The 25,442-nt window shown below is 40.5% G+C and overlaps 1 protein-coding gene across 1 annotated transcript in view; it reads right to left on the reverse strand.

Moving 5' to 3' along the window:
• Window positions 1-1,187: 1,187 nt before the first annotated feature.
• gpr83 (G protein-coupled receptor 83) overlaps window positions 1,188-25,442 on the reverse strand; it is a 33,463-nt gene continuing 9,208 nt past the window's right edge. Inside the window, exons 3-4 of the mRNA XM_033623576.2 lie at window positions 11,972-12,105; window positions 1,188-6,735 (exon numbers count right to left, since the gene is read on the reverse strand). Coding sequence (XP_033479467.2) covers window positions 6,024-6,735; window positions 11,972-12,105 — 846 coding nt within the window. The 3' untranslated portion in view covers window positions 1,188-6,023. The remainder of the gene's footprint in view (window positions 6,736-11,971; window positions 12,106-25,442) is intronic.

Here is a 25,442-nt window from a genome sequence, read left to right on the forward strand (position 1 = left end):
ACAATGCTACAATGTTCACGTTCCCATCTGCTTACCTGTGGTTTTCTGCAGTTCAAACACTTTCTGTGTGTTGCCTCATTCACCATTGTGTGTGTGTGTCCTGTGAGTATTTACCTGCTGGCTTCTCGACCCTCTGCCTCACCTTGACCTACCTCCTGCCTGTCTCCTACTGGTTTGTCTGTTTGAACTGTGTACAGTATGTATCTGTTTCCGGAGCTTCTGCCTCTATGACTACGTCCCCTACCTTCTCCTACCATTGCCTATTATTGAACTTAACAGTGTGTGTGTGTGTGTGTGTGTGTTTGGGCAAATGTCATTGCCCTCTCACCTGTTTCCTGGCCCAGTTCGCCTGCTGAACCAGCCAGAATGCCAGAGACTTTACTGTGTGCTCATTACCTGCCCAGTCCTCTACCTGCTTAGTTGTTGCTTTAAAAGTCATTACTAACTTTTCCTGGTTCCCTGTGTGCTGCATTTGGGTCTTAACAAAACTCACTACAAGAGGTTTTAATTGGTGACTTTAAATTGCCAGTAGGTGTGAATGTGAGAGTGAATGTTTGTCTGTCTCTGTGACCTGAGTGGCGTGTACCGCTCCTCTCGCCCAGGATCAACTGGGATCTTTTTTTTTTTGGGGGGGGCACTGAAAAACAAACCCTATTTTTCATATAGTGAAGGGATCTCATCTTCATAATGGTCACCCCAAATTGTACTGCTTTGATCCATGGGATCAGAGTGCTCTCTAATGCCAGCCAGAGAAATGCTACCTGTTGGTCCCATAGGTCACTTGTCTGGAGAATTGCACTATCTGTGCTGTCACTCAGGCTTACTGCCTGTCTGGACAGAAATGAATAGCATTAAGATAAAAGTACACCTTGTGACATGAGTGTATGGAAAGGTTTCTACACAGTAGCTCTCCCAAATCAGTAATTCTGTATGGATTATGTTTAAGCTCTGGTTTTCTCAGCTGCAGATGTATCCAGCTACAGTATATCTCATGAAATCGTGTGTATTAATCATATTGCATATGTGCCCAATCAGTATTCTTTTTGAAGGCTGTGGTTGAAATGCTCTTATTCCACCCATGCATCATATGGTAAGAATCAAAGCAGTTGTACTGGTTCAGTGCCTTTTACCATCTTCAGAGGAAAAAAAGTAATAAAAATCTGAACATTCAAAGACAACAACTAGAATCAAGTTTCCTTGTTTTTATTTATAGTAATATATTTGATCTTGTAGAGGATAGGGATGTCATGGTGTAAAACATTCACAAAGGACAGCAAAATAACAATAACAACAACAACAACAACAGATGTTTAAAGACAAAGACAGACACATTAAAAAAACACTCATGTTACTCACATCCCTGAACCATTAACTCTGGAAAACTACAGTAAGACGAGACATAAGGTTGCAAAGATTTTATTTTGGCCTATTGATCATTTCCTCTGTTTCCCATTAGCCAACCAACAAACCAGAAATAAAGCAACAGATTCATTATTCACAGAGAGACAAATGTCAAGCAATTTCAGCAGTTTTTCTTTTATGCAGCTGTGTACATGTACACACAGTTTATTGTTCTCACTTTCTTAAACACAGATTATATTATGTTCACAAGAAACACTGAAAAACTCACAACAATATATTTTCATGATCTGACCTACATTAATGCTTTTTGTTGCATGAATGTGTTCATCTCCTATTCTGCTTCATTTATAATATAATAACAGAACCTTCAAAGCTTAAAATATATAACACATATTTTTCAACAACAAATTTCCTTATTTTCAACTGCGAGAGACAATGACACACTCTGTGTTTAACATTTGATTAACACACTCTAATATTCTGCTACAATGAATGTACTGTATGTGCGTAAAGACACACATTTTTGATGAAGAGCTGATATGACTTTTAGTCCAATAAAAAATGCAGGTTTTTTTCTCAGCAAGATGCTTTAGCTCCATTTTAATCCAGGTGTTATGAAAACCATCTGCAGTATATTTATGATTGTCCCTTCAGCACTGCAGCCACCTGGGTTAAACACCACCAAAATGTTGGTGTACTTGATGTTTCTCAGACCTGTAATGTGATGTGATCAGTGGCAGATCTTCCTAAAAGAGAACATCAATGCGTCCTCATCCAAACTCTTCAAATACCTTCACTATTTCAGTGGACTTTCACGTCTCCATTTGACAGGCCAGGTATCCTCCTGCGTCTGTTGTTGACATTCCGGGATGCCACGAATTTGCGCTTGTTACATGCATTGTGTCTTTTCAAAGTACACTTCTGTTTTCACAGGAAATGTACAGTTTCTGCTTGTTAGATGCATACAGTCTTTTTCAAAAGAAACTTACAACATCACACCTCGTACTGATGTTTCTTTTCCTTGTGCAAAAAAAGCATGTGGTTAGGTTTATAAAACATCATGGTTTGGCTCAAACATTCACACAGGTGAAAGTCCGGGGTTTGTTGTATCCATCCACCGCCCCTCCCACCTGCCCTATAGGAACTTTCCAGCTCCTTATATTAGGTTTTTACTCGCAGCATTTCAAACAGATGCCATCTGGCGACTGATGCATCTTTCATGGCAGTATGACACACTGCTGGGTGGGGTTATCAACTGGTGCTGCCCGGTGTGTATCATTCTGCTGGGAAAGGTGCCTTTTTGCATTGGTAATGGTCAAAATCACTTGACAAAGCAGCAGTATTTGACAACTAGGGAATGAGAACAGGCTGGGGACATATCCCTAGAACGCCACCAAGAGTGATTTCTTATTGTGGGGCCAGGAGAAGCTTGTCTAGGGCGCCTAATCTGTTATGTCTGGCACTGGATTTGATGACAGCATAGGACGAAATAGGATCTGTTTTTCTAAAGGAAAATATGATTTTCCCAGTTCAATTTGCCAAAAGAAACCTACATACAAAGATGACATGGTGGTAGGAACGCTTTCACTTTGCCTCCTTTCATTGGCGGAGTGGAGTAAACACATTCATGAATGAGGCAAAGTGAGGACATGACAGATGCTCAAAGAGTGTGATATGCAATGGCTGGAGATCATGCAGTTACAAAAGCTGAGGTTATTCATTCTTTTCTCTTTTTTGCTCGGTTTTATATGATCTTTGAATAAAATTCATAGAGGCTGTTATTATCTTTAACACCATTCAATTACTTTACAGCGACCTTCACACAGCAGTTCAGAAACTGAAGAAATATTCTGCCTTCAAATTCTGTAGCATCCAAAGTAGCCTAGTTGGCTATTTTACAGCCTTTTTAGATGGTTAAAGTAAAGCACAAGTTACATATTCAAGGCATATAATTAATTGGATGGGATTACTTGGAGTGAACAAAAGCAAACTCCACTAATGCCGTTAAATGAACTGTGAGCACGCTCTGATGCTCAGCCTCAAAATGCAGTGTGACACACGTGCAAGCTTTCCTCTTAGCAATCTGCCAACAGTGTGAACCATAACTAAAGTGTTCATATTTATTCTGCATCATTGGTTGGTTTGTAGTGGCAGTCACACTGTGAGAACACCGTCAGAATTTTGCTGCAGGCTGTCTTTGGTATGCAAAGCTCCAACGTGTCTGTCTGGACTGATGACCAAAAACATAATTTTTCTTTCACTATTGGCAACTTTTAAGTCTCAAGGGACCTAAAATCACACACTGTAAAGAGACTTTTGAAGCAACTAAAAGACGACACAGCCTATGGTGCAGAATATATGTTGATGAGGGTAAGTCACGTAGCCTGCTGTAATATTTTGTCGGCGTGGGTTTTTTTTCCCCCTATGCATTCTCTATAAGTCCTGTGGCTATATATGAATCAAAGAGACACGGTTGAGCAGCAGGATGCAGCTTGTGAATCAGTGTGATCAATATTTTATTCTGAACACTGACTGAGGTTCTGTGCTCGTAGGCAGAATGGTAAACCACAGTTTTCATGTCACAACTAAGTGATACATATTTTTTTCAGAGAGATTTTGGGGGATTAATGAACTTTGTCAGTCATGCAAACCTGTGAAGGCAAACAGACCTGACAGTTATCTCAAAAGATTAAAGAAGCATTTCACCGCCGTAAAGATAGCCTTTTCACAAAAATGGGTTGTCTGTGTAGTAGAAAGGTGCAGTTGCTTTCAAAATTGGTTCTACATGCACAGAGTAAACAGAAAAATGGAGTAACAGAATCTTGGTCCATATTTAAACCGGTGATCCAAGCAGCAAAATCTGCAGTTCTTTGAATGGCCACATGAGGCTGGCTCCAGAGGCCAGTCAATCCTCATAGACCCCCATTAAAAATACCCAACTTTAAAGCAGAAATAAACATGTTTACAGCCTGGTTTTGGTCTCTATCGCTAATTCCCCCCTTCATGACAACTCTGCAGGGGTGATATTTCATATAACTAGTTCCTTTTAAAAATGATTAAGGCTTAAAGTCACATATAATTAAGGGTGGGCCACTTTGAGTGACAGGCTGTCTGTTAAAAGTGTCCTCAGCTTCTCAGTTAGAGCCACCCCTCAAATTTGGTCAGTTCTGCCTGCAAAAAACCAAGATGGCGATGGCTGAAATCTTAAACCCGAGGCTTCATAATGGAAGTTCACAAACCACTGTGTGACTTCATGGTAAATACGTCCATCATAGTATTTGCAGCCTCTGTTTCTACAATACAGGAAACGGTCCACTTCCTGTTCACGAACAGCCTTGGATTGCAGACAAACAGTGCACAAAAGTATGTGTCTGAAAACATTTTAGGTGAGAAATAGACAATAGAATATCAGAAACTTGGTTTATATTTGATCAGCACTGCTTAGTTTTACAGTTTGATCTGAGTTTAAAAAAAAGAGAAAGAGAGAGGCGTCTCTCTCTCTCTCTTCATCTCCTTCTAAATGATTTTGTCTGTCTACAATCTGTACTTTGAGCAACACCCCTAGAGCTGGCGAAAATCCAGTTTGACGTTATCTGGAGGAGATGAGCAGGGAGATGTGGGTGCTGGTACAATGGAGCAAAGTTTAACATAGTTCATTTACGCATACTACCCATGTTGTTGGTACAGAGATGGTTGAGATCAGAAAAAAAAGATTTTTAGACAGAAAATTTACATCAGATGAGGGTTTTTTTTTCTTTCATAAAATATATGGTATAAAGAAACTTGAGATAAATTAGTTTTAGGAATGAGCCCAGTTAGCTTCACATTACATCCTCTGCATGTATATCATTGTGTCATTGCTGCAACAGTAATCTCTAAAAACTGATCCAAAGCTCAAGAAGCCCTGGTAAATGGACTTTGTGGTGAGACTGTTTTGTCAGCTGCTGTTTCCAAGATCAAAAAATTAACTTTTAATCTCAACTCAACTAAAGCCAACATGGAGGAGGTGTCCTAAAAGGGCAGAGGAAAAAATGGAAATTTGAACATGATAAACTGGCCAAACTCCATTTGCTGATGAAGATTGTGTGAAACGATCGACAGCTCAAGCACAGCTGGTAATGCTTTAAAGGTCTAGCATGTAAGATTTAGTGTCATTTAGGGGTGAGGTTGCAGATTGCAACCAACTGAAACTTGTAATTAGGACTATGGGGGCCACCGCAAAAATGCAAACGGCCCCATCTAGAGCTGGGTTGTCCATTCTGGGCTACTATAGATCAACATGGTGGACTCCATGGAGGAAAACCATAGATATAAATGGGTCATTCTAAGTTAACAAAAACACAACAGTTACTTGTTTCAGGTGATTATACACTAATGAAAACTTTGAATATTACATTCAATTTCTGTATCCCCCTAAATCCTACACACTGGACTTTTAAGGGCTGATGCCTAAATTGAGTGAGAAGCAGAACGTAAAGGTGGATAAAACAACATGAGTTTCTTCCTTTTAAAGCCATCACCATGTCCTCTCACTCTCCTGCCATCACAACCGCGTGAAGTCTCAGCCATACATCTCTGAGATCTCTGATTTCCTCTTTGGAACATGATGAAATCCTAAAATAGGATTAAGAATCTCAAACAGCACAATCCCATGTTCCCTGTCAGCTGACAGCCACAATGGGCTCGACTGAGAGGATGTCAGTTCTTCCTGTGAGGACCTGCCTGGCCGTGAAGAGCACGTGTGTATCTTTGATGTTGTGGGACTGACTGGAGGAGGCGTGACTCTGCTGTGAGGAGGAGTGGCCCGGGTGTGATAAGGTGTGCCTTGGCCCTGAGGACTCGTGGTTGTCGGGCCAGGCAGTCCTGTGACAAGGAGCAGCAACAGGGCGGAGCTCTGGCTCCAGCCCAACCACCGCCCTCCGCCTCTTCCTGCACATGTCGAAGAGCAGCCTCAGCTCTTGGCGGAAGGTGGGATTCAGACAGCAGTAGATGAAAGGGTTATAGCAGGTGGAGCTCATAGCCAGCCAGTGAAAGCAGAAGTACAGAGCGTTAGAGGAGTGGATGGCCTGGCTGGACAGCAGCACCACGTAGCAGTTGAGAGGGAACCAGCAGACGGCAAACACCCCGACCACCAGGAGCAACATGGCTAATGTCCGCCGCCGCTTTCTTCTCTGGGCAGCGTGCTGAGCTGTTGTGGTGTCACCGATGGCATTGTGACGCCACAGCCGGCAGGCCACTGTGGTGTAGGAGGCGGTGATGATGAGGAGTGGTAGCATGTAGAGTAATATGAAGGTCAGGAGGTCAATGTACTGCCAGTAGACATCTGAGGGCTCTGGGAAGTCTGGGACACACAGGCTGCGCTCCTTTTCCTTACTGGAGAGAAACAGAAGAAGCAGGAGTGACAGATTACTGAACAGGGTTAGGATTAGGTCACAGGTGAGTGTAGGGCTGCAACTAACAACCAAAAAACCCACAATTACTCATTTAATTATAATATATGACGAAAAAGAAGCAATGGCAAAACCTCACACACAAGACAATTTTTGGCATTTTTCCTTGAAAACTGATTCAAATGATTTTTTTTTATGCTTCTGCACCAGTGTTAGCCAGTTGTCCTCCCTCTGTCCATCTGTCTCTCTTTTTCTCATGAGCACAATTTCTCAAGACAGGGACTTTATTCAAATTGTGGCAATAATGTCCACTTGGACTCAACAACGACCTGATTGGATATCGATGTTAAAAGATCAAGGTCAGTGTTACCTTGCATCTGTCTCATTCTCTCGATGGCGATATGTCAAGAAAACCATAAGGGAATGTCTTTAATTTAACACAAATGTCCACTTGGACGGGAAGAATTAAGTAATTTGAGTTTTGTGGTCAAAAGTCAAGGTCACTGTGACGTTACAAAATACACTTTTGGCCATAACTCAAAAATTCATATGCTAATTAGGACAAAACTTTACACAAATGTCTAATGGAGAGAAAAAGTGATAAAGCCATGCCACGCTGCTTTGTGTTTCCATTGTCAGTTTAGACACACCATGCCACGCCAAGCCATGCCGGAGATGGACCTCCACCAGAGTAGGCCCAAAAGCCAGGCCGCCTGATGTCTTGCCGACCACAATCAAGCCCGGATGACCCCCATTCTCCCCCCAAACAAGCATTTGTGTTGCAGGACTCTACTCACCTCTGTCTGAAGACCAGAGAGCAAGGCATTTTTCAAAGTCTCTGTGTGTTCAGCTCTCAGTGCTTTTGTAGCTTTTATCAGAATCTCATGTTGTGTGGAGATTAGTTTCTCTCCTGTGTCCTGTTTTCATTTTACATATGTTGGGGTCAACATATATTTACCTCACTCGGCGACACCATAAATGTTGGGGTCAACACACTAGGCTTCACACGGAGGTACCAAATATGTTGGGGTTTAATTGGCTATTGGAAATAATTAATAATTATTATTAATAATTAATAATTATGGTAAATAATGTGACTTAATTAACATTAAATCACCTCGTGGGGCACCATTCCCGTAAAGGGAAAAATGATAGCCAGTTAAAGATATCAGTCTCATAAAATACGCTAAACTATTAATTTGGAGTTTGATTAATAATGAAATTAATGACAACAACCAAAATTAACAGTAACGCCTGAAGCATTTCGGAGTTCTTGACGCAGCAGAGGTTAACTATTCATTCACCCTTGTGCAACATTAAACAGACAGCAGGTATGATTCCAAAGAATTATATTTATTCACAAACTAGCAAAGCAAACCAAAACACACAAATTCTAACAAACTATATACAAGCTTGGTATGTATGTGTGTGTGTGTGTGTGTGTGTGTGTGTGTGTGTGTGTGTGTGAGTGAGAGAGAGAGAGAGAGAGAGAGAGAGAGAGAAAGAAAAGAAAGACAAAGGCGGGTGTGGTGATCAAGGAGCCGTTTGGCCTACAAAGCAAAATGGCTGACAACAGAGAACTACCAAAATGGCCGAATCAAGACTGCTTCAGTTTCGGGGGAGGTGTTTGTCTGACCGTGTGGTCAGGACAAAGACAAAGGAAAAGAAGCGGGAACTTTGATATGCCTGTTTGGATGTAGCTCTGTTGAAAGCCTGTTTGTTAATGACTCTGTGTCAATGTGACATGTTTTGCAAACGGTCTGGATTAGTGCAGAGATTGTTTAGTTGTGTGCAAGAATCTGTTTTTGAACAGTATTAGCAAACTAAACACTTAGCTTTGGCAAAGTCAACTAATCAATGACCTAACTGCCAACAATCACAACAATAACTCCGTAAACAGCATCAAATCACATACAACAAGTTAAACAGTCTTGCTTAGCCTGTAAAGTTGTGATAAACTATGCCCAGTTGTTACATTACCAATCCTTGAATGGATGGGAGAAAGAGTTACTTGGTGGTGTGCTGCTTTGTTAGCCGGCAGAAGAAGGCTGGGAAGGTGTGGTTTCAGCTACAGTATTTGTTGTGTCCTTTGTTCCAAAGGTTCCGAGGAAGCTGGTCACTCGGGGTCCTTCCAGAGTTAGACGCTGGGTGCTAACTCACTTAGTTCCTTGTTGCTGGAAAGCTAGTTGCAAACCTTGTGTTTGCCAGAGTCTGTGATCAGTTGCTCTCCCTTTAGTGGTTTGGGCTATGGAGTCAGGGTCTAGGCCTCTGGGCTGTTCCAAGCCCAGCCGGAGAGCGGTGTGAGCTGTTGAAGCTCCAGGGCAAGATGAGAAAGAAAGATCTGAAGGGAGCAAACCTTGTACAGATGCCTGTGACATCACAGAGTCACATGTCACTGTAAAAGGTCTTGTCCAATCAAGTTGTGGGACTTGAGTCTCACTGAAGTGTGAGGTGAAATCTCCTGTGGAGATGGGTGTGGCATAGCCCTCTTTGTTTGAAGACAAAGAGGATGCAGAGGAAAAAGCCTTTAAATTGTCCAGTGATGATTTTACCAAATGATAAACCATCTGTGGTCCTGTGAATCCCAACACATAGCTGCTTTATTTTACCGTTTCATGTTATCCACCATACTAATTATGTGAAGTTGCTGCTCGAAAACAAAACTCAATAAAATAATGGGAGACTTTTATTGTGAAGAATCTAAAGGAAATGAAATGTGTTAATTACTGAATTGGCAGAATGTTGTTAGTAGCTTTTCTTCAATAAAGACAAGTCTAAAATACGGCAGGGAGGAAGAGTCAAAGCAGAAACAGCCACAGTGAGATGTTGATGAAGAGCTGCAGACAACAGGCTCTTACTGCTCCTCTGCAAACAGCTTACCTCCAACAGGTGAACTTGTTTTACCTGCCCTGCTGTGGAAACACATGCAGCAAACACAACAGGATTTTTGCCATGGATCAGCACTCTGCTTTTGAATGTCTTCACTCAAGACATGTCGTCATCATTTAAAAGCCCTTTTTAAACAGGAATTGTGCAAATTTGCAGGAAAGCCTAATCAGTCTTCTTTCAGCATTGGCAGTATTAAAACAAAATCGGGGAGTGCGGCAAAATGCCGCCTACCTACTTTTGTTTGTACAGAATGCACCTTTTTCGGGGCAATGAGGGGCGTGAGCAAGTAACAAAACGTGTAGCTCAGTGTGTGACGTAACCAGTGACGTGGGAGGGAAGCTGCGGAAGGGCAGTCCTTCGGCGATTCTCATAAGTTGGCCTGTTCTTCACCGTCCCCGGTTAATGGCCTCTTCGTTTGTGAGGGCAAGGCAGGTGCGCAATTATTTGTCTCCCCAGTTGCTCATCTTTACTGAGTGTCTGTCAGGTTTGTGTTTCCCTCTTGCTACTAGCTGCTCGCTAATTCCTGCTATCAGCTGTTTCCTGTTTATCCACCGCCAGTGGGCCGCATGTGCTGATTAATATCCTGATGATCAAAGAATCTTCAGATATCTGAAGCGCTTGGAGGCTTTGGAGGCTGTAAGCCCATTTTGATTTTGGTTTTCATTTATAAAGCCTTGTGCAATAACCTGAATATGAGTCATTTGTACGTTATACCTATTATATTTTGTTTTTTCTATGACTAGAGCTAGGTCCTGTCTTGTGTAGTATTGTGTTTTGTTTGTTGTTGTTGTGGTGGTGGGATGTGTTTAGTGATTATGTACTGTCATGTATGTATCATTGTGTTCGGTGTGGACCTCAGGAAGAATAGGTGTTGGTTCGGCTGCAGCTAATGGGGATCCTAATAAATGAAATGAAATCATGGAAAATGCTTTTATGAGGAGAAATAAGCAAAAAAAGATTTTTCATAATGGTACTGACAAGCTGTGCTTCCTAAATCCCTTGTAGGTACTAATTCCACTACAGTTAAACCAAACAGTTTCTCTCTGACCATTGAAAACTCCAAAGTCCGTCTGTCTCTTCAGAGTTTGGGTGTCATCCTGGACAGTACATTGTCCTTTGAGGCCCACATCAATAATGTTACTATTGTCTTTGCCTGTGACTTAAACCTCATAGCGCTTTTATTCTCGTTCACTCTTTGGTTCCATCCAATATTGATTATTGCAATTCTGTCCTCTTTGATCTTCCTCTCAAGAGTCTTCATCATCTCCAATCGGTACAGAATTCAGCCACCCGTATCATTACTAGAACCCCCTCCATAGAACATATCACTCCTGTTCTCCAGCAACTACAGGGGGTTCATGTTAAATATCACATCAACTTCAAGATTCTGCTTCTCACCTTTAAAGGAAATGGCCACTTTAGATTGAAAATACAGACAGTACTTACTGACCCTCATGCCGACAAGAAGTCCAGTATAGTTTTTTAATCCACAAAACTCATTCAGGGTATCGGAGGATAACAGCTAGCCGGATTTTTCCATACACTTGAAGACTTTTGAAAATGTAATAAACTCCGCTAATGCATTTCAAAAACGTCAGAACGGCTCATCTGTCCTAATCCAAGTGCCCTGAAGCCGCGGTATGCAAAACTGAATTGAAAAGACTAATTTACTGCACTTTTATAGCATCATTTCTCACCGTGGTCAGTGTGTTTACATTGCAACTTGCGACGTCCGACGACGTTCAGAGACGTCCTTGTTCTCAAGTCTCGTGAGTTGCCATGTAAAGACAGCAATGTTATCAATAGGACATTCCTCTACATCAACTATTTTTTCTGCAAGTTTGTCGCCCACACTGGCAAAATTGTCATTAAATCCAATAGCTATATGAGAAGGGTTAGTTCTGCCCCCCGCCTTTGGAACTCTCTCCCCCATGACTTTCGCAAGATGGATTCCTTTTCCACCTTTAAATCCCATCTGAAACCTTTTCAAGCTGGCATATTCAATCTGATTTAATAATGACACACTTATCGAGATCTGCACTAACTTATTATTGTATATTACTGCATTGTTTGTCTAAATGACATATGGATACATTGTTGTTTGTTTGTTTTTTAATGTGTATAGTACGGTGTCCTTGAGTGCTTTGAAAGGTGCCTATACAACCAGCCCACGTATAACAATAACAATAATCTCTCATATTTTTCTCTTGTCATCACATGTATGGAGTCTAACCACCAAAGTCTTCCTTCATTGCCAACCACATTAATTATTATTCTCCACTTTCAATTGATCTCTCCTTATTGAAATGTATGAGTGTGTATCATTTTACCTGTATGTAAAAGTCAGTAGTTTTTGGTAGATTGCATGAGGGAGGGAGAAGCAGCTGGCCATTATCCAGATAACACCAACCCACACACCGCCTTGTGTCAGGGACATGCGAGGCCTCAAAGGATGTAAAATCACCTGAAACAAAATCAGCACACACAGATCAAAGTCAGTGCAAACACACACACACACACATACACACACACACTGGATCAATAATATACATCATTTGTTCACATCTGTGTACTCATCTGGGGGTTGATTTCTAATATCAGCTCCAGAAATGACTCATATCCAATTAAAGTCCACAGTTGAATAATATTACAGGAGCTCAGGCTAATTTGTAAAGCAGCACTTCAGCATGTAATTTACAAGAAGCACTTTTTTCAGTCGAAGCTTCGACCGGTGGTAAACAGCATCCCATTTTCTGTTTATCAACCTGTTGGGTCAGTGTGTCTGTGCTGTGTTGGACAGTTGCCTGGTTTCTGGTACACAAACTGAAGAAGTGTCAGAAGGAGAAGGTCTTTATATATTTGTTTACTGTGAACTTGAGTTCACACTAGTGATGACCGCAAAGACACAACGTCCCTGTTCACCTGTCTGTACTTATTCGGTGAAGCATCAGCCAACACTGACAATACTAACTGAGTGAGCAAGATACTGCTTCCTGTTCCTCTGACTGCAATACAAGAAAGTCTGTGGTGAAATGCAACAAAGTACATTTCCTGTACTTGACATACTAGAGTATTTCCATTTTATGCTATTTTATACCTCCACTCCACTACATTTCAGAGGGAAATATTGTACTTTTTACTCCATTACACATTAACAAACTACGACACTGCATTGCTCTTACATGTACTTTTTAGTGATACAAACAGAACAATATAATATTCTATAATAAAATAACATGACGGGACCATTCTGCAAAATGAGAACATCTACTTTGACACTTTACTGGTCATACTAACAAAACGATTAAATATTTGTTTGTATGCATTTTTTTCCTTTGCCCAATTTATTAATCTTTATGTTAACTTTTTTTTAATTAATATTTCATTTTGGTTATAGCATGCAATTTCACATTTTAACATGGCAGTTTTTCTCATACAATTTTCAGTGTTTGGAAAGTAACTTTTGAAATGTGATGGGTTACAGATTATCAGTTACTCTGTTAAAAATGCAGTAAGTACAGTAACGTAAATAACTTTATCAAAGTAATGTAACTTGTTACATTTGATCACGTTTTGACTACTTTTCTTACAAATGTTTTAAACTGAGCAATAAAGCTTAAAAACTGTCCAAAAATAGGCTGTGTACAGAGAAGGCATTCCTGCAGAGTTAAAATGTAAAGCAACAAAATGAATGTTAAATTCTACAATATAAGCTTTTTTTTTTTTTTTACCAGAAAGAACATATTTGAATGTAACCCCTTGTCATTAGTAACCTTCATTAGTAACTTTAAGTGAATGACATATGTTTTCTCAGTAATTGTAACTAAGTTAATTACATGTAACCTGTTGCTCTCCAACACTGACAGTTTTCAGCTATTTTTCCAGCAATAAATATTTTTTCTTATTTCAGATGCATATGGGCGTCTGGTGTGTATGTATGGTGTATCAGAGAGCAATGGAAATTGAAGAATTCAGATCATTTACTCAAGTAAAAGTACCGATATTGTGCATTTGATTTAAAAATCCAGCATTATGTAAAAAAATATAGAAGGATAGGCAACAAATGTTCTTAAAGAATCAAAAGTAAACATACCTTTTCTGTTTCATATCATTTGTATTATTGTTATTATATGCTTCATATACTGTTGGGTATTTTAATCTTTAACGATGCATCATACTTTCTAAAATTTGTTTTTACAATATCTTTGCATGAAAAGCAACTAGAATTCAAAAGTGTTAAATACATGTATTGAGATAAAAAGTACAATATTTCCCTCAGAGTAGTAGTAGTTGCTGTAGAGTGTAAGTATAAAGCAGCAGAAAACTGTGAAGTAAGCAACACTCAAGTAAAGTACAAGCTCCTCAGAATTATACTTGAGTACAGTGCGTGAATAAATATACATAGTATTACTATTGGTAATGGAGTCTGGCTTTGGCAGAATAAAGCTGCTTTCACACTGCCACGCGGTAACTCCCTGCCTCCAGTCATTTCAGTTAGGGGCAGGCAGCAGACGGGGAAGTGGTTTCCAACATGATAGTAGGGGTATGAAGTGGTTGCCACCCACATTCACCTTGTTGAACTTCTGGCAGTTGCCGCTTGGATTTTGCTGATCGAATAGCAGGCATCATGGAAGCAAAAAGAAGACAAGACGGAGTAGCTGATAATGTTGGCATCTGAATACTCCGAGTTACGGGACTAGCAACTCATGAGGATAACCAGGAGAAAAACTGGGACTTGGATAACATTTCCGCCAAACTTCAGATGCCTGGTAAATTGTCCAGATATGTAAAAATCTTTGGTAATTTCAGTGATTTTCGTTGTCTAGCTAGCTTGCACTTCTGCCAGTGTTCACATGGCGGCAACCTCAGGGGATGAAAAATGAAGCCAAAACTGCAGCACCTCTAATGGCCACATGAGGCTAGCTCCAAAACACAGTAGATCCCCATAGACCCCCATGTTAAAATGCCCAACTTTACAGTCTTCCGGCTTTCTTACAGTGTAGATGCTCTGCTGCTTGCGCTCCGCTTTGCTTACATTCTTTAGTGGATATACTTGTTTTTTCCTGCTAAAAGCTACAGAAAGTAGATCCTGGATATTTATAAAGCACTGGGACTTTAATTTGTGAAAGATACAGAGGACTACTGCCATATTTTCACCATTTTTTCACCACTTTAGTACTGCGTGAGCAGGGCTGAGGCACAGTCCAAGCCTTTTGCTGTGTCTGTGACTGGAAACCTGTGATTAGGACAAGGACAAGATGGCAAAATCTGTGAGCTGCACAGAGTGTGAGCGACTAACCGAGACGATAAAGCAGCTTCAAAAGAAGAATGAAACGCTACAACAAATTCGTGAGAGTAAGCAATTCATTGACTCTGTGGCAGCTAACATACAAGGTGCTGATGGACAGACTTTATATATGGAAATACAACAAATGTTTAGCATACCATCGCTGACTTGGCTGACACAATCCCATGGATATGTCCTAACACCACTGGATCAGCTGCAGAGGCTCCCAAACTGGCCTTCCCTAACGACCCTTCCTACTGGCACAGGACTGGTGCTCGACCAAAAGCATCAACTCCAGCCAGGACTTGGGCTGATGTCACTAGACGCAAAGGCAAATCCAGCAGGAAATCAGTCAAGAGAGCCCCAACACTCATCCCTCCACTTGAACTCTCTCTACAGAACAGGTATGATGCACTGGCTCCAAATGAAATGTGTGACAATACCAACTACACTGAACCCAGGCAGGCCAATCACACTTGTGGTATTAAGGCTATCCAAAATGCAAGCAATAGCCCCAAAACCACTGCTAGACCCAGGGCCAGAAAAAACTATGCTAACTCCACACCTGAGAAGCCAAGGGCCAGTATAAGTATCCCTAACCTGATCAGCCAGACACCATCCTGATTGGGGACTCAATAACCAAGCATGTAAGAATGGCAAAGACTGAAAATCTAACAGTGTCTGACACGTCTGTCAGGGAGCTAACCAAGCTGTTGCCAGTGATCCTCTCTACACACCCAAGTAACATGAGGATCATCATCCATGCTGGGTCTTTTGACATTCTACAAAGAAAAACTGGCTCTGAGATCCTGAAAAAAGATTTTTCCCTGCTCCTGGAGAAACTGAGTGACTGTCAGCCACAAAATGTGTTCATTTCTGGCCCCATTCCAACCCTGGGGAAAGGAATCGAGTCTTTTACCAGACTCCTTGCCCTGAATACATGGCTGACATCGGCATGCTTCACTCATGGGATAAAGTTTATTGACAATTTTAACATCTTTTGGAACTGTAAGGATCGCTTTCAGCGTGATGGGATTCATTCGAACATCACTGGATGCAGACTACTCGGGGCCAACCTACGTCATGCTCTTGGAATGCCGCACCAAAACAAGAATGGACAGATAAGAGCCAAGGACAAGTACGGGGCACAGAGACAGACAGCCTGCATCTCTCCCCCTTCACCTGACCCTTTGCTCCACATCACCCAAGGCATTCAGAGGATGTCCCTGTCCCAGTCAGGGATTCAACAACCCCCCTCCTGCCCTTCACCACAACCACCAGGGAGCCAAACCCCCCCCCCCCCAGCACCGGCGCAACTACTAAGGAGCCAACGTCGACCCTCCCCACCACCAACACAATCACCACGGAGCCAGCGTCAACCCTCCCCCCCTCCACCACGCTCAACAATCAAGGAGTTAGTTAAAGCTGCCACACTAAAGCTCAGTCAAATTGATGAACTCTTAAATAGTAGCCCTAGACATCATCACTCAGGTGCCTGTCAGAGATGAGACAGACCCCATGCCGCTTCCTTAAACATACCGGCGATCTTAAATAGCCGGTAGCATGGTCAAACACATCTTGAAATTGAAAAGTATCAGCCAGAGTCATCTCCAAGGTCTGTCATTCCTGTTTTGACTAGCATCAGGAAAAACAATGTGTACTCGAAGCGCACAGCTACTCTATCTAATCTGACTCCAGTTATGCATCAACCACAGACTGTGTCAGACAATGTTAGTACAACTTAGCTTTATTAAATATCAGATCTCTGGCTGGCAAGTCACTATTAATTAATGATTTTATTATCAAGAGAAACCTTAATTTTATGTTTTTAACTGAAACTTGGTTAAATGAAAACAACAGTGCAGCAGTACTTATTGAATCAGCCCCCCCAAACTTCCATTTTATCAGCTCAGTTAGAGAACTTAGGAAAGGAGGTGGAGTAGCCACTTTATTTAAGGATGTTTACCAGTGCAAACAGTTGTCATATGGGAAGTTTGAGTCTTTTGAATATGTTGCACTGCAGTTGAGATCCTCCTGTCAAGCAGTATTAGTAACCATTTACAGGCCCCCAAAATATAGTGCACACTTTGTTGATGACTTTTCTAAACTATTGTCTGTTGTTTGTATTTATTTTGACTGTGTTGTTATAGTGGGTGATTTTAATATTCATACTGATAATCCCAAAGATGGCAGTGCGAAAGAACTTTTCTACATCCTGGACAACTTTGAACTTTCCCAGCATGTATCAGAGCCAACACACAATAAGGGACATATTTTAGATCTAATTATCTCCAAAGGGCTCAACATTTCTGAGGTTGTGGTGACTGATGTTGCCTTTTCTGATCATTACTGTGTTTTCTTTAAAATGGCCATCTCCGCTGACACCAGTAAAATTACAACAGAGGTAATCAGAAAACGCTATATCAACGAAAACACCTGTACACTATTCACCCAGGATTTTATACCCACACCAGCTCTGCCCTCAGTCTCTGTCAATGATCTGGTTCATAGTTTCAGCTCTAAAGCTATGAATATTATGGACAATATTGCCCCCATGACGGTCAAAGTTGTCTCTGGTAAGAAAAAACCACCATGCAGGAACGCCACACGGGTAAATGCTCAAAAAAGAGAATGTAGAAAAGCAGAACGCAGGTGGCGAAAAACCAAACTCCAGGTTCATTATAACATCTATGAAGAAAGTCTGCACATCTATAACTTGGAGCTAAAAAGGGCGCGGCAGTCCTTCTCTGAGATTATCAACAAAAATAACAACAATGCACGGACTTTATTTACTGCTGTTGACAGACTGACAAACCCATCAGCGTCAGTCCCTCCTGAACTGCTATCCACCAAGGCATGCAATGACGTTGCTGCTTTTTTCACAGACAAGATTTTAAAGATAAGACAGACATCTGTAACTCCAACACAGTGGCTATTTCACCTGTGCCTCATAAGACTACTCCAGTTAATTTGGCACTTTTTCACCCATTAAATTATGCTACTTTGACAGACACAGTAAGAAACCTTAGGTCCACTACCTGCTGCCTTGACACTCTGCCTACAAGCTTTTTTAAAGATGTTTTTAACTGCATAGCATCAGATATACTACAGATAGTCAACTGTTCTCTTCAGTCAGGCCTTTTTCCAACGGCCCTGAAGACTGCAGTCATTAAACCTCTCTTAAAAAAGCCTAATCTGGATGCCTCAGTAATAAATAACTACAGGCCCATATCAAACCTACCATTTTTAGGAAAGATCATTGAAAAGGTTGTTTTTCAGCAACTCAACACCTTCTTGGAGCAAAACAATTCCTTTGATGCCTTTCAGTCTGGATTTCGAGCACATCACAGCACTGAGACTACACTTGTAAAAGTTTTAAATGACATTCATCTGAGCAGTGATGCATCAAAGATTTCGGTTCTGGTATTACTGGACCTCAGTGCTGCATTCGACACAGATGACCATAACATACTGCTCGACAGACTAGAAAAGTTTGTGGGACTTTCTGGCACTGTGCTAAATTGGTTTAAATCTTATTTACAAGACAGGGATTTCTTTGTGTCACTTGGCAATTATGAATCTGTGCGAACAAAAATTACATGTGTAATTCCTCAAGGGTCCATTCTTGGGCCTCTTCTGTTCAACATCTATATGCTCCCTCTTGCTCAGATTATGGAATATCATAACATCTCCTACCATACTTATGCAGATGACACACAACTTTACATAACAGTGTCACCAGATGACTACAGTCCCCTACATCAGCTAAATAAGTGCATTGACGAAATCAATACGTGGATGTGCCAGAATTTTCTACTACTAAACACAGACAAAACTGAGATAGTTGTTTTTGGCCCCAAAGAACAAAGATCAATAGTCAGTGCTCACCTTGACGCCATGACACTAAAACCTACAAATCAAGCCAGAAATCTTGGTGTAGTTCTGGACTCAGACCTAAATTTCAATAGTCACATTAAGACAATTACTAAATCAGCCTACTACCACCTTTAAAAACATAGCAAGAATAAAAGAATTTCTGTCTAAACAAGATACAGAAAAACTTGAAAAACATGCTTTCATTTTCAGCAGGCTGGACTATTGTAACGGTGTCTTCACAGGCCTGAGTAAAAAATCAATCAGACAACTGCAGCTCGTCCAGAACACTGCTGCCAGAGTCCTCACCAACACCAAGAGAGTGGAGCACATTACGCCAGTGCTTAAGTCACTGCACTGGCTTCCTGTGTGTCAAAGGATAGACTTTAAAATCTTGTTACTTGTCTATAAAGCACTAAATGGTCTCGGGCCTAAATACATCTCTGATTTACTTGTACGTTATGAAGCATCCAGACCCCTCAGATCAGCTGGAACAGGTTTACTCACTGTTCCCAGGATCAAAACCAAACAAGGTGAAGCAGCCTTTAGTTTCTATGCTCGGCTGAAACTGTCAGCTCATTTAAATCAGGGCTTAAAACATTACTATTTACTGCAGCTTACCAGTGAACTAGATATGTAACTTATTGTTAGGATAATCTGTAGCTATTGTTTTTATATTTGTCTGCTGTTGCTTTTGCTTTATGTTTGCTTTTTAAATGCATTTTCTGCACTGTTTTTAACTATTTATTGTCTTGCTTTTAGCTTTTGTTTTTAATGATCTATTGTTCCTTTAATGTTCTATTTTAATGTATTTCTCTTGTAAAGCACATTGAATTGCCTTGTGTATGAATGGTGCTATATAAATAAAATTACCTTGCCTTGCCTTGCCTTACAGCAGAAATCAACATGTTTACAGCCTGGCACAAGAAATGATTTTGGTCTATATAGCTAATTTCAACATTCATGACAACTGTACAGGAGTGAATCTTTATTTAACTCACCCATTTATGTGTTATTAAGGCTTAAAGTTACACATAATTAAGGGTGGGCATCTTTGAGTGACAGGCTGCCAATAGTGTCCTCGGCTTCTCATTCAGATCCACCCCTCCTCCACTCCTCCACAGCTCCAGCCACTCACCCAAATATGGTCACTTCCAGCCTATTCTCCTTCAGAGTTCAGGAATGTGTGTTAAACAGTCCAGAATTGAAGCATCTCAGAGATCAAACTGTGGTAACCATCTCTGCTGTGAAGGAGAGATTCAGCTCGCGTACACAATGTCACTAACAAAACCAATTAAAAAAAAAAAAAAAAAAAAAAAGATTTACAAAATACAACCTTTTATATTGCTTTAGGGTTGTAGACTGGCAAATATTGAAAGAAGGATAAAGTAGACATTTAATAATCTCTACAGCTGGTACTGGTTATTGAATGTTAAGAAGAAAAAAGTGTTTTAATAAGCAAATGGGACACAGCCTTCACTGCATAATTGGAGGAGATAACTGACAATACTCCATTATAAATTCCTACTGATATATTAAATGGAAAAGAAGACTTTAATTCACCAGTAGGTGTGGCTTATTGAATTAAGATGATTTTTTTTCCCAGGTGTCAGTGCTGATGAGATAATGTATGTAGTCATAAATCATCTTCAAATATATATGGCTCAAAGTAATTTCCAGCAACAGCAGCAGAGGTTGCATTAGTCATCAAAATTGCTATTAACAATTTGACCCAAGGTTGCTGAGAGGCTGACTGTGAATTTATGCAGTGGAGGAACATTTTACAAAGTTAAAGTACAGCTGCCACTGAGTGAAAATGTTTGATGTTTGATATGCTGGTACATCATGGACTGGAAATCTTTTCAAATGCTTCCCTTTGTATGATCATCCACCTGTACTCTGCTGTGTTATTTGATTGTGGATGACTGCGTATGCATAATGCATGGTCCATGGAAGTAAATGATGCACTGTACATTATAAATAGGAAGCCATTCCAACACTTAAAATAGCACTTTAATAACACCTGTGGCAGATCTGTACAGCACAGGCTAAATTACAACAGAGAATGGACAGCTCCTAGACCTGTGGAGCATAAAGTGGCATACAAATCTAATTACAATAATTAAAGACTTAAAGTAAAACATCATAGCCGCTGTGGGTGCTGCATCTTTTCAAGGCCATTAAGTTGTATGCATATCACTTTAATGGTATTAGAATATTCTCTGTGGTTGTGGCCTCCATGGCATCCAAAGCGTGGAGCTTTTCTTGGCTAAAAGTCAAATGAAACATACCAACATTTGAGTCACAGACTTGGCTCTTGGTCCCACACCTTCACCTGACAGTGTAGTTGCAAATTTACAGGTACACCCACATCTCTGACATTTTGAGATGCCTGAAATTACTTTGAATTATTATTCTCCACCCCAACACTGTCTTTCTTCAAATTCAGCACCCTGGACAGCTCTGGCAGGAGGACACTGTTGTCATGTTTCCAATCCATTTTCGGTCACAGCAGGTTTTGAATATGAAGTGTGTTGCCACTGGAAAATGAAAAATTAACGCACTCAGTTTGTGCGTACACTAAAATACATTTGATTTTTGAGTGGTAACCACAAAGCACAAAGCTACACACAAAAGAAATTCAAGGAGTTGTGAATGGCTGTGTGTTGTTTAGGGTTACGTGGTCAAGGGCAGATGTTATTTTTCCCACTCTCAATAAACAGTGATCTCTTTGATTTATAGTTAAAGAAAAATAATATTGTCGTTTGCCTTGAAAAGTCTTTTTTCATCAGCATGCCCTTTCCAATTACTACACTGCTACCTGTCTGAGTGTCTGAGACGCCAGTCATTTAATATATTTTATCATAAAGAATATCATTTATTATATTCTCAATTATATATAAATGTCATTTATTTTATTTTGAATTAAATGAGACTGTGACTCACACAGATTTGTGTAAATTTGTGGCCAAATACTTCTATTACAGGGGCTGGATTTGGCTCACAGGCTGCTGTTTGCTACCGCTGCCGTGTGCACTATCAACCCAATCACCAGAATAAATGTTGGCATTGTACAGTTCTGCAAACCATGCATATCTTACATTTGTATGTTATTATGTAGCAGATTGCATTTCAACAACAGTTAACATTTCTAAAACACTATGGTTAACGTGTGGATAAGTTAAGGCACAAAAAGCACTTGGTTATGCTCAGAACAGGTCACTGACATTTAAAAGGTTAAGAGTGATGACAGACTGTCAGCTCATATACTGTACTTTGTCACTTTAGAAACATTGATATGGTAGGTTTGAAATATAAAATGTTTCGTGTCCATGGTTTGCATAAACTTCCAATGCATTGCAACATTTTTTCTGGCAACTGAGCTGGTACTGTGGACTTGGGACACATTATGTGCTTGCACTATATTATTTCTCACTGTCTCTATCTTCAAAATACTGTAGTCCTCTAGATCCACTCTGTGCCAGCTTAATTGAGTGTAGGAATTCTTCTGTCTTTTAATTCTTTGCTTCATATATTGTGCTGGTCTGTCGTGGTGAAGAGGGAGCTGAGCCAAAGCTTTTCGATTTTCTGGTCCATCTACGTCCCAACCCTCACCTATGGTCATGAGTTCTGGGTAGTGACCGTAAGAATGAGATCACGGATACAAGCGGCAGAGATGAGTTTCCTCCGTGGGGTGGCTGGGCTCAGCCTTAGAGATAGGGTAAGGATCTCAGACATCTGGAGGGCACTCAGAGTAGAGCCAAAAGGATCAGTTGAGGTAGTTCGGGCATCTGATCAGGATGCCTCCTGGGCGCCTCCTGCTGGAGGTGTTCCGGGCACGTCCCGCTGGAGGGATTACATATCTCATCTGGCCTGGGAACACCTTGCGGTCCCCCAGGAAACGCTGGAATGCGTTGCTGGGGAGAGGGAAATCTGGGGTGCTTTGCTAGGCCTGCTGCCCTCGCGACCCGACCCCAGATAAGGGGATGAAAATGGATGGATGGATATTGTGTTACAAACTGGCTCAAGCAGAGTGACAAGAATTCCCTTGCTAGAGATAAACAATGTATTTAAATTAAACTAAACTAACAAAAAGAAACAATAGAGTGTTGGAATCCATCAGCAATGTATGGATGTGTGAGTTTCTGTGGAAGAGTTGAGTAGTACAAAAACAAACTGTCCCCATAAAAGATAAAAATGGAACTAAAAATGTGATCAACTTTTATGCAAATGTAAAGCGAGAAGTCCTGTTAGTGCAAAACTTAAGTGATAACTGAGCAAAGTTAATCTGCTTATGGAGATTGTGAGATCTGATTAAGTTCCAGAAAAGCTATTAAATGCACTTTGAGGTGAGAACATATTTGCCATCTGGGCCCAGGTGTTCAGAAGTATTCTGATGGGATTTTTGCTATCAGGTTGGATCAAATTCTGAAAATGGGTTGTTCAAAAGAAAGAAAAGGATAATGAAATCAGATTAGATCATGTAATCTAGTCTTGGTTCTGATCTGGATCAAACTTTTAGTATGTGTTCAAAACCTTTTAGTTGGATTGGGATACATTTGATCTGAAAGACTGCATTATCCTGGGCCCAGCTGTTCAAATTTGTTTGGAAATCCCATATTTTGTTGTCCAGGATCAGCTAATCCATCTTAGTTTTGTACCACTTTTTTAAAGCAACATAGAATTGGATCACCCTAATCCAGATACAAACTTTTCTAGATTACCAAATCCTTTAATCTATGATCTAAATGGAACCACACATCACAATGTAGGCTACAAGCTATATAAAAAATCAGGTAGAATAGCCACTGGGGGGTAGTGTTGCTTTTGTCAACTAAAAGTATGACTAAATATCGTCGTCAACGAACCTTTATCACGTGACGAAAACGAGACGAGACGCAACGTAAATGGTGGTCATGTGACGATAACTGTAATTAAATATATAATGCAATATTGTTGACGAATAAAAACGAGACTAAATGTGGTTTACAAAATAAAACCTCTGCTAAAATGTCTCTTCATTTTCGTTGACCAAAACGAGACGAGATGAAATAACGTTATAATGTTTAGTCGCGTTATTATTATTATTTTGCAGTATTTCTGTTTCCTAGGCTGTGCGTCGCACTGCGCAGACGGATTACAGCCGTGTGACGATATACAGTACAACATCACTCGCTCTCATGGGATATTGCTTTTATACAACAGTTCAACAACAGCTTAAACAGCAATGCTGAGTAAGGAAATGTTAACAAAAGGTAATGAAATAAAAGTATGTTATGTAGCTCCGCGATCCCCCAGTCTTTTGCCAGGCAACGCGGAACACACACCAGGAACTCACAAGCTACTTTGTATTTACATTGATCTGCAACTGTGTAATTTCGTCCAGTTCGGCTGATGAAACGTTGGCAAACCTGGATGTTGGCATGGCCGCATTCAGCTTCCACTCTCCCTCATCCTTGTCAGTGCCTCATCAGATGATCATTGATAATTCCTGACCATGTTCGCTTAATTTTTGCTCCTCTGCAGTTTGTCGAGCTCGGCTGATGTTACACAAACACACCTGGAGGTCTGCACAGAAGAGTCCTGGCTTTCCTTTTCCTCGTCCTCTCCTGACGACCTCTCATAATTTAATTCAAATGTAATTTTGGGGAAAATATCCATCTTCTTGGTGTAATGCTATAGTGTCCGTTTGTGTCAATGTAGCGAGTGTGACAGTTGGTTAATTAACGGTTGCATTTATATTTATTACACGGCTCTATTAAATGCTGTATTCTGATTGGTCAGTCGCGGCATTCAGAGGTCTGATATTACTGTGTAATGACCGTTGCTATGTAGCCCAGCGTTGCTAGGGACGCTTCCCTGACAAGGAGATTCAGCCGTTGCCGGCAGGGCAGGGTGCGCGGCGGGGTTCTATTCCCCTGTCGGGAGTTATTTTCCCAGTATTCACCAGCTCATTATACATTATCCCTTACTTAGGCTATAACACCTGTGAGCGGAGTGATTTTACTGTTACAAGTCCCAGTGATGTTATACTCTATATCAGCACTCATGGAATGCCTCTCGTCCAATCAAATTACTCGGTCGGAACTAACTGTTGTATAAATAAATATATATTTAGCTCTAACTATAGGAGCTAATTTAGAAAAGAAAATTTTGGTTTGGTTATACTATACTAGGTACTTATACTATATTGACTGGGTATAATAGAATTGTATTACTAAAAAGAGACTAAAATACAATTTTCATTGACTAAAACTAGACTGAAATGTCATCAGTTTTCGTCAACTAAAATGAGACGAAAATAGTCATGGATTATTCTGACTAAAATAAGACTAAAATGCTCAGACTTTTAGTCGATTAAAACTTGACTAGACAAAAAAGAGTATGAACGTGACTAAAACTAATAAAAACTAAAATGAGAGTTTAACACAAAGACTAGACTAAAACTAAAATTAAAACAGGCTGCCAAAAACAACACTACTGGGGGGTCACTTTAAGTGTTTTATTTGAAAAGATAGGAAACAGCAGATGGGATGCAATTGTTAGAAACTACTTTAATATAAAGAGATAAAGTTAAAATTAAGGTATTTTCTTTTTTTTAATTAATGTCTGTTAAGTCACTATCTATCATCAAACGAGGT

This window comes from Epinephelus lanceolatus, chromosome 3 (assembly GCF_041903045.1).
Source record: "Epinephelus lanceolatus isolate andai-2023 chromosome 3, ASM4190304v1, whole genome shotgun sequence".
NCBI lineage: Eukaryota > Metazoa > Chordata > Actinopteri > Perciformes > Serranidae > Epinephelus > Epinephelus lanceolatus.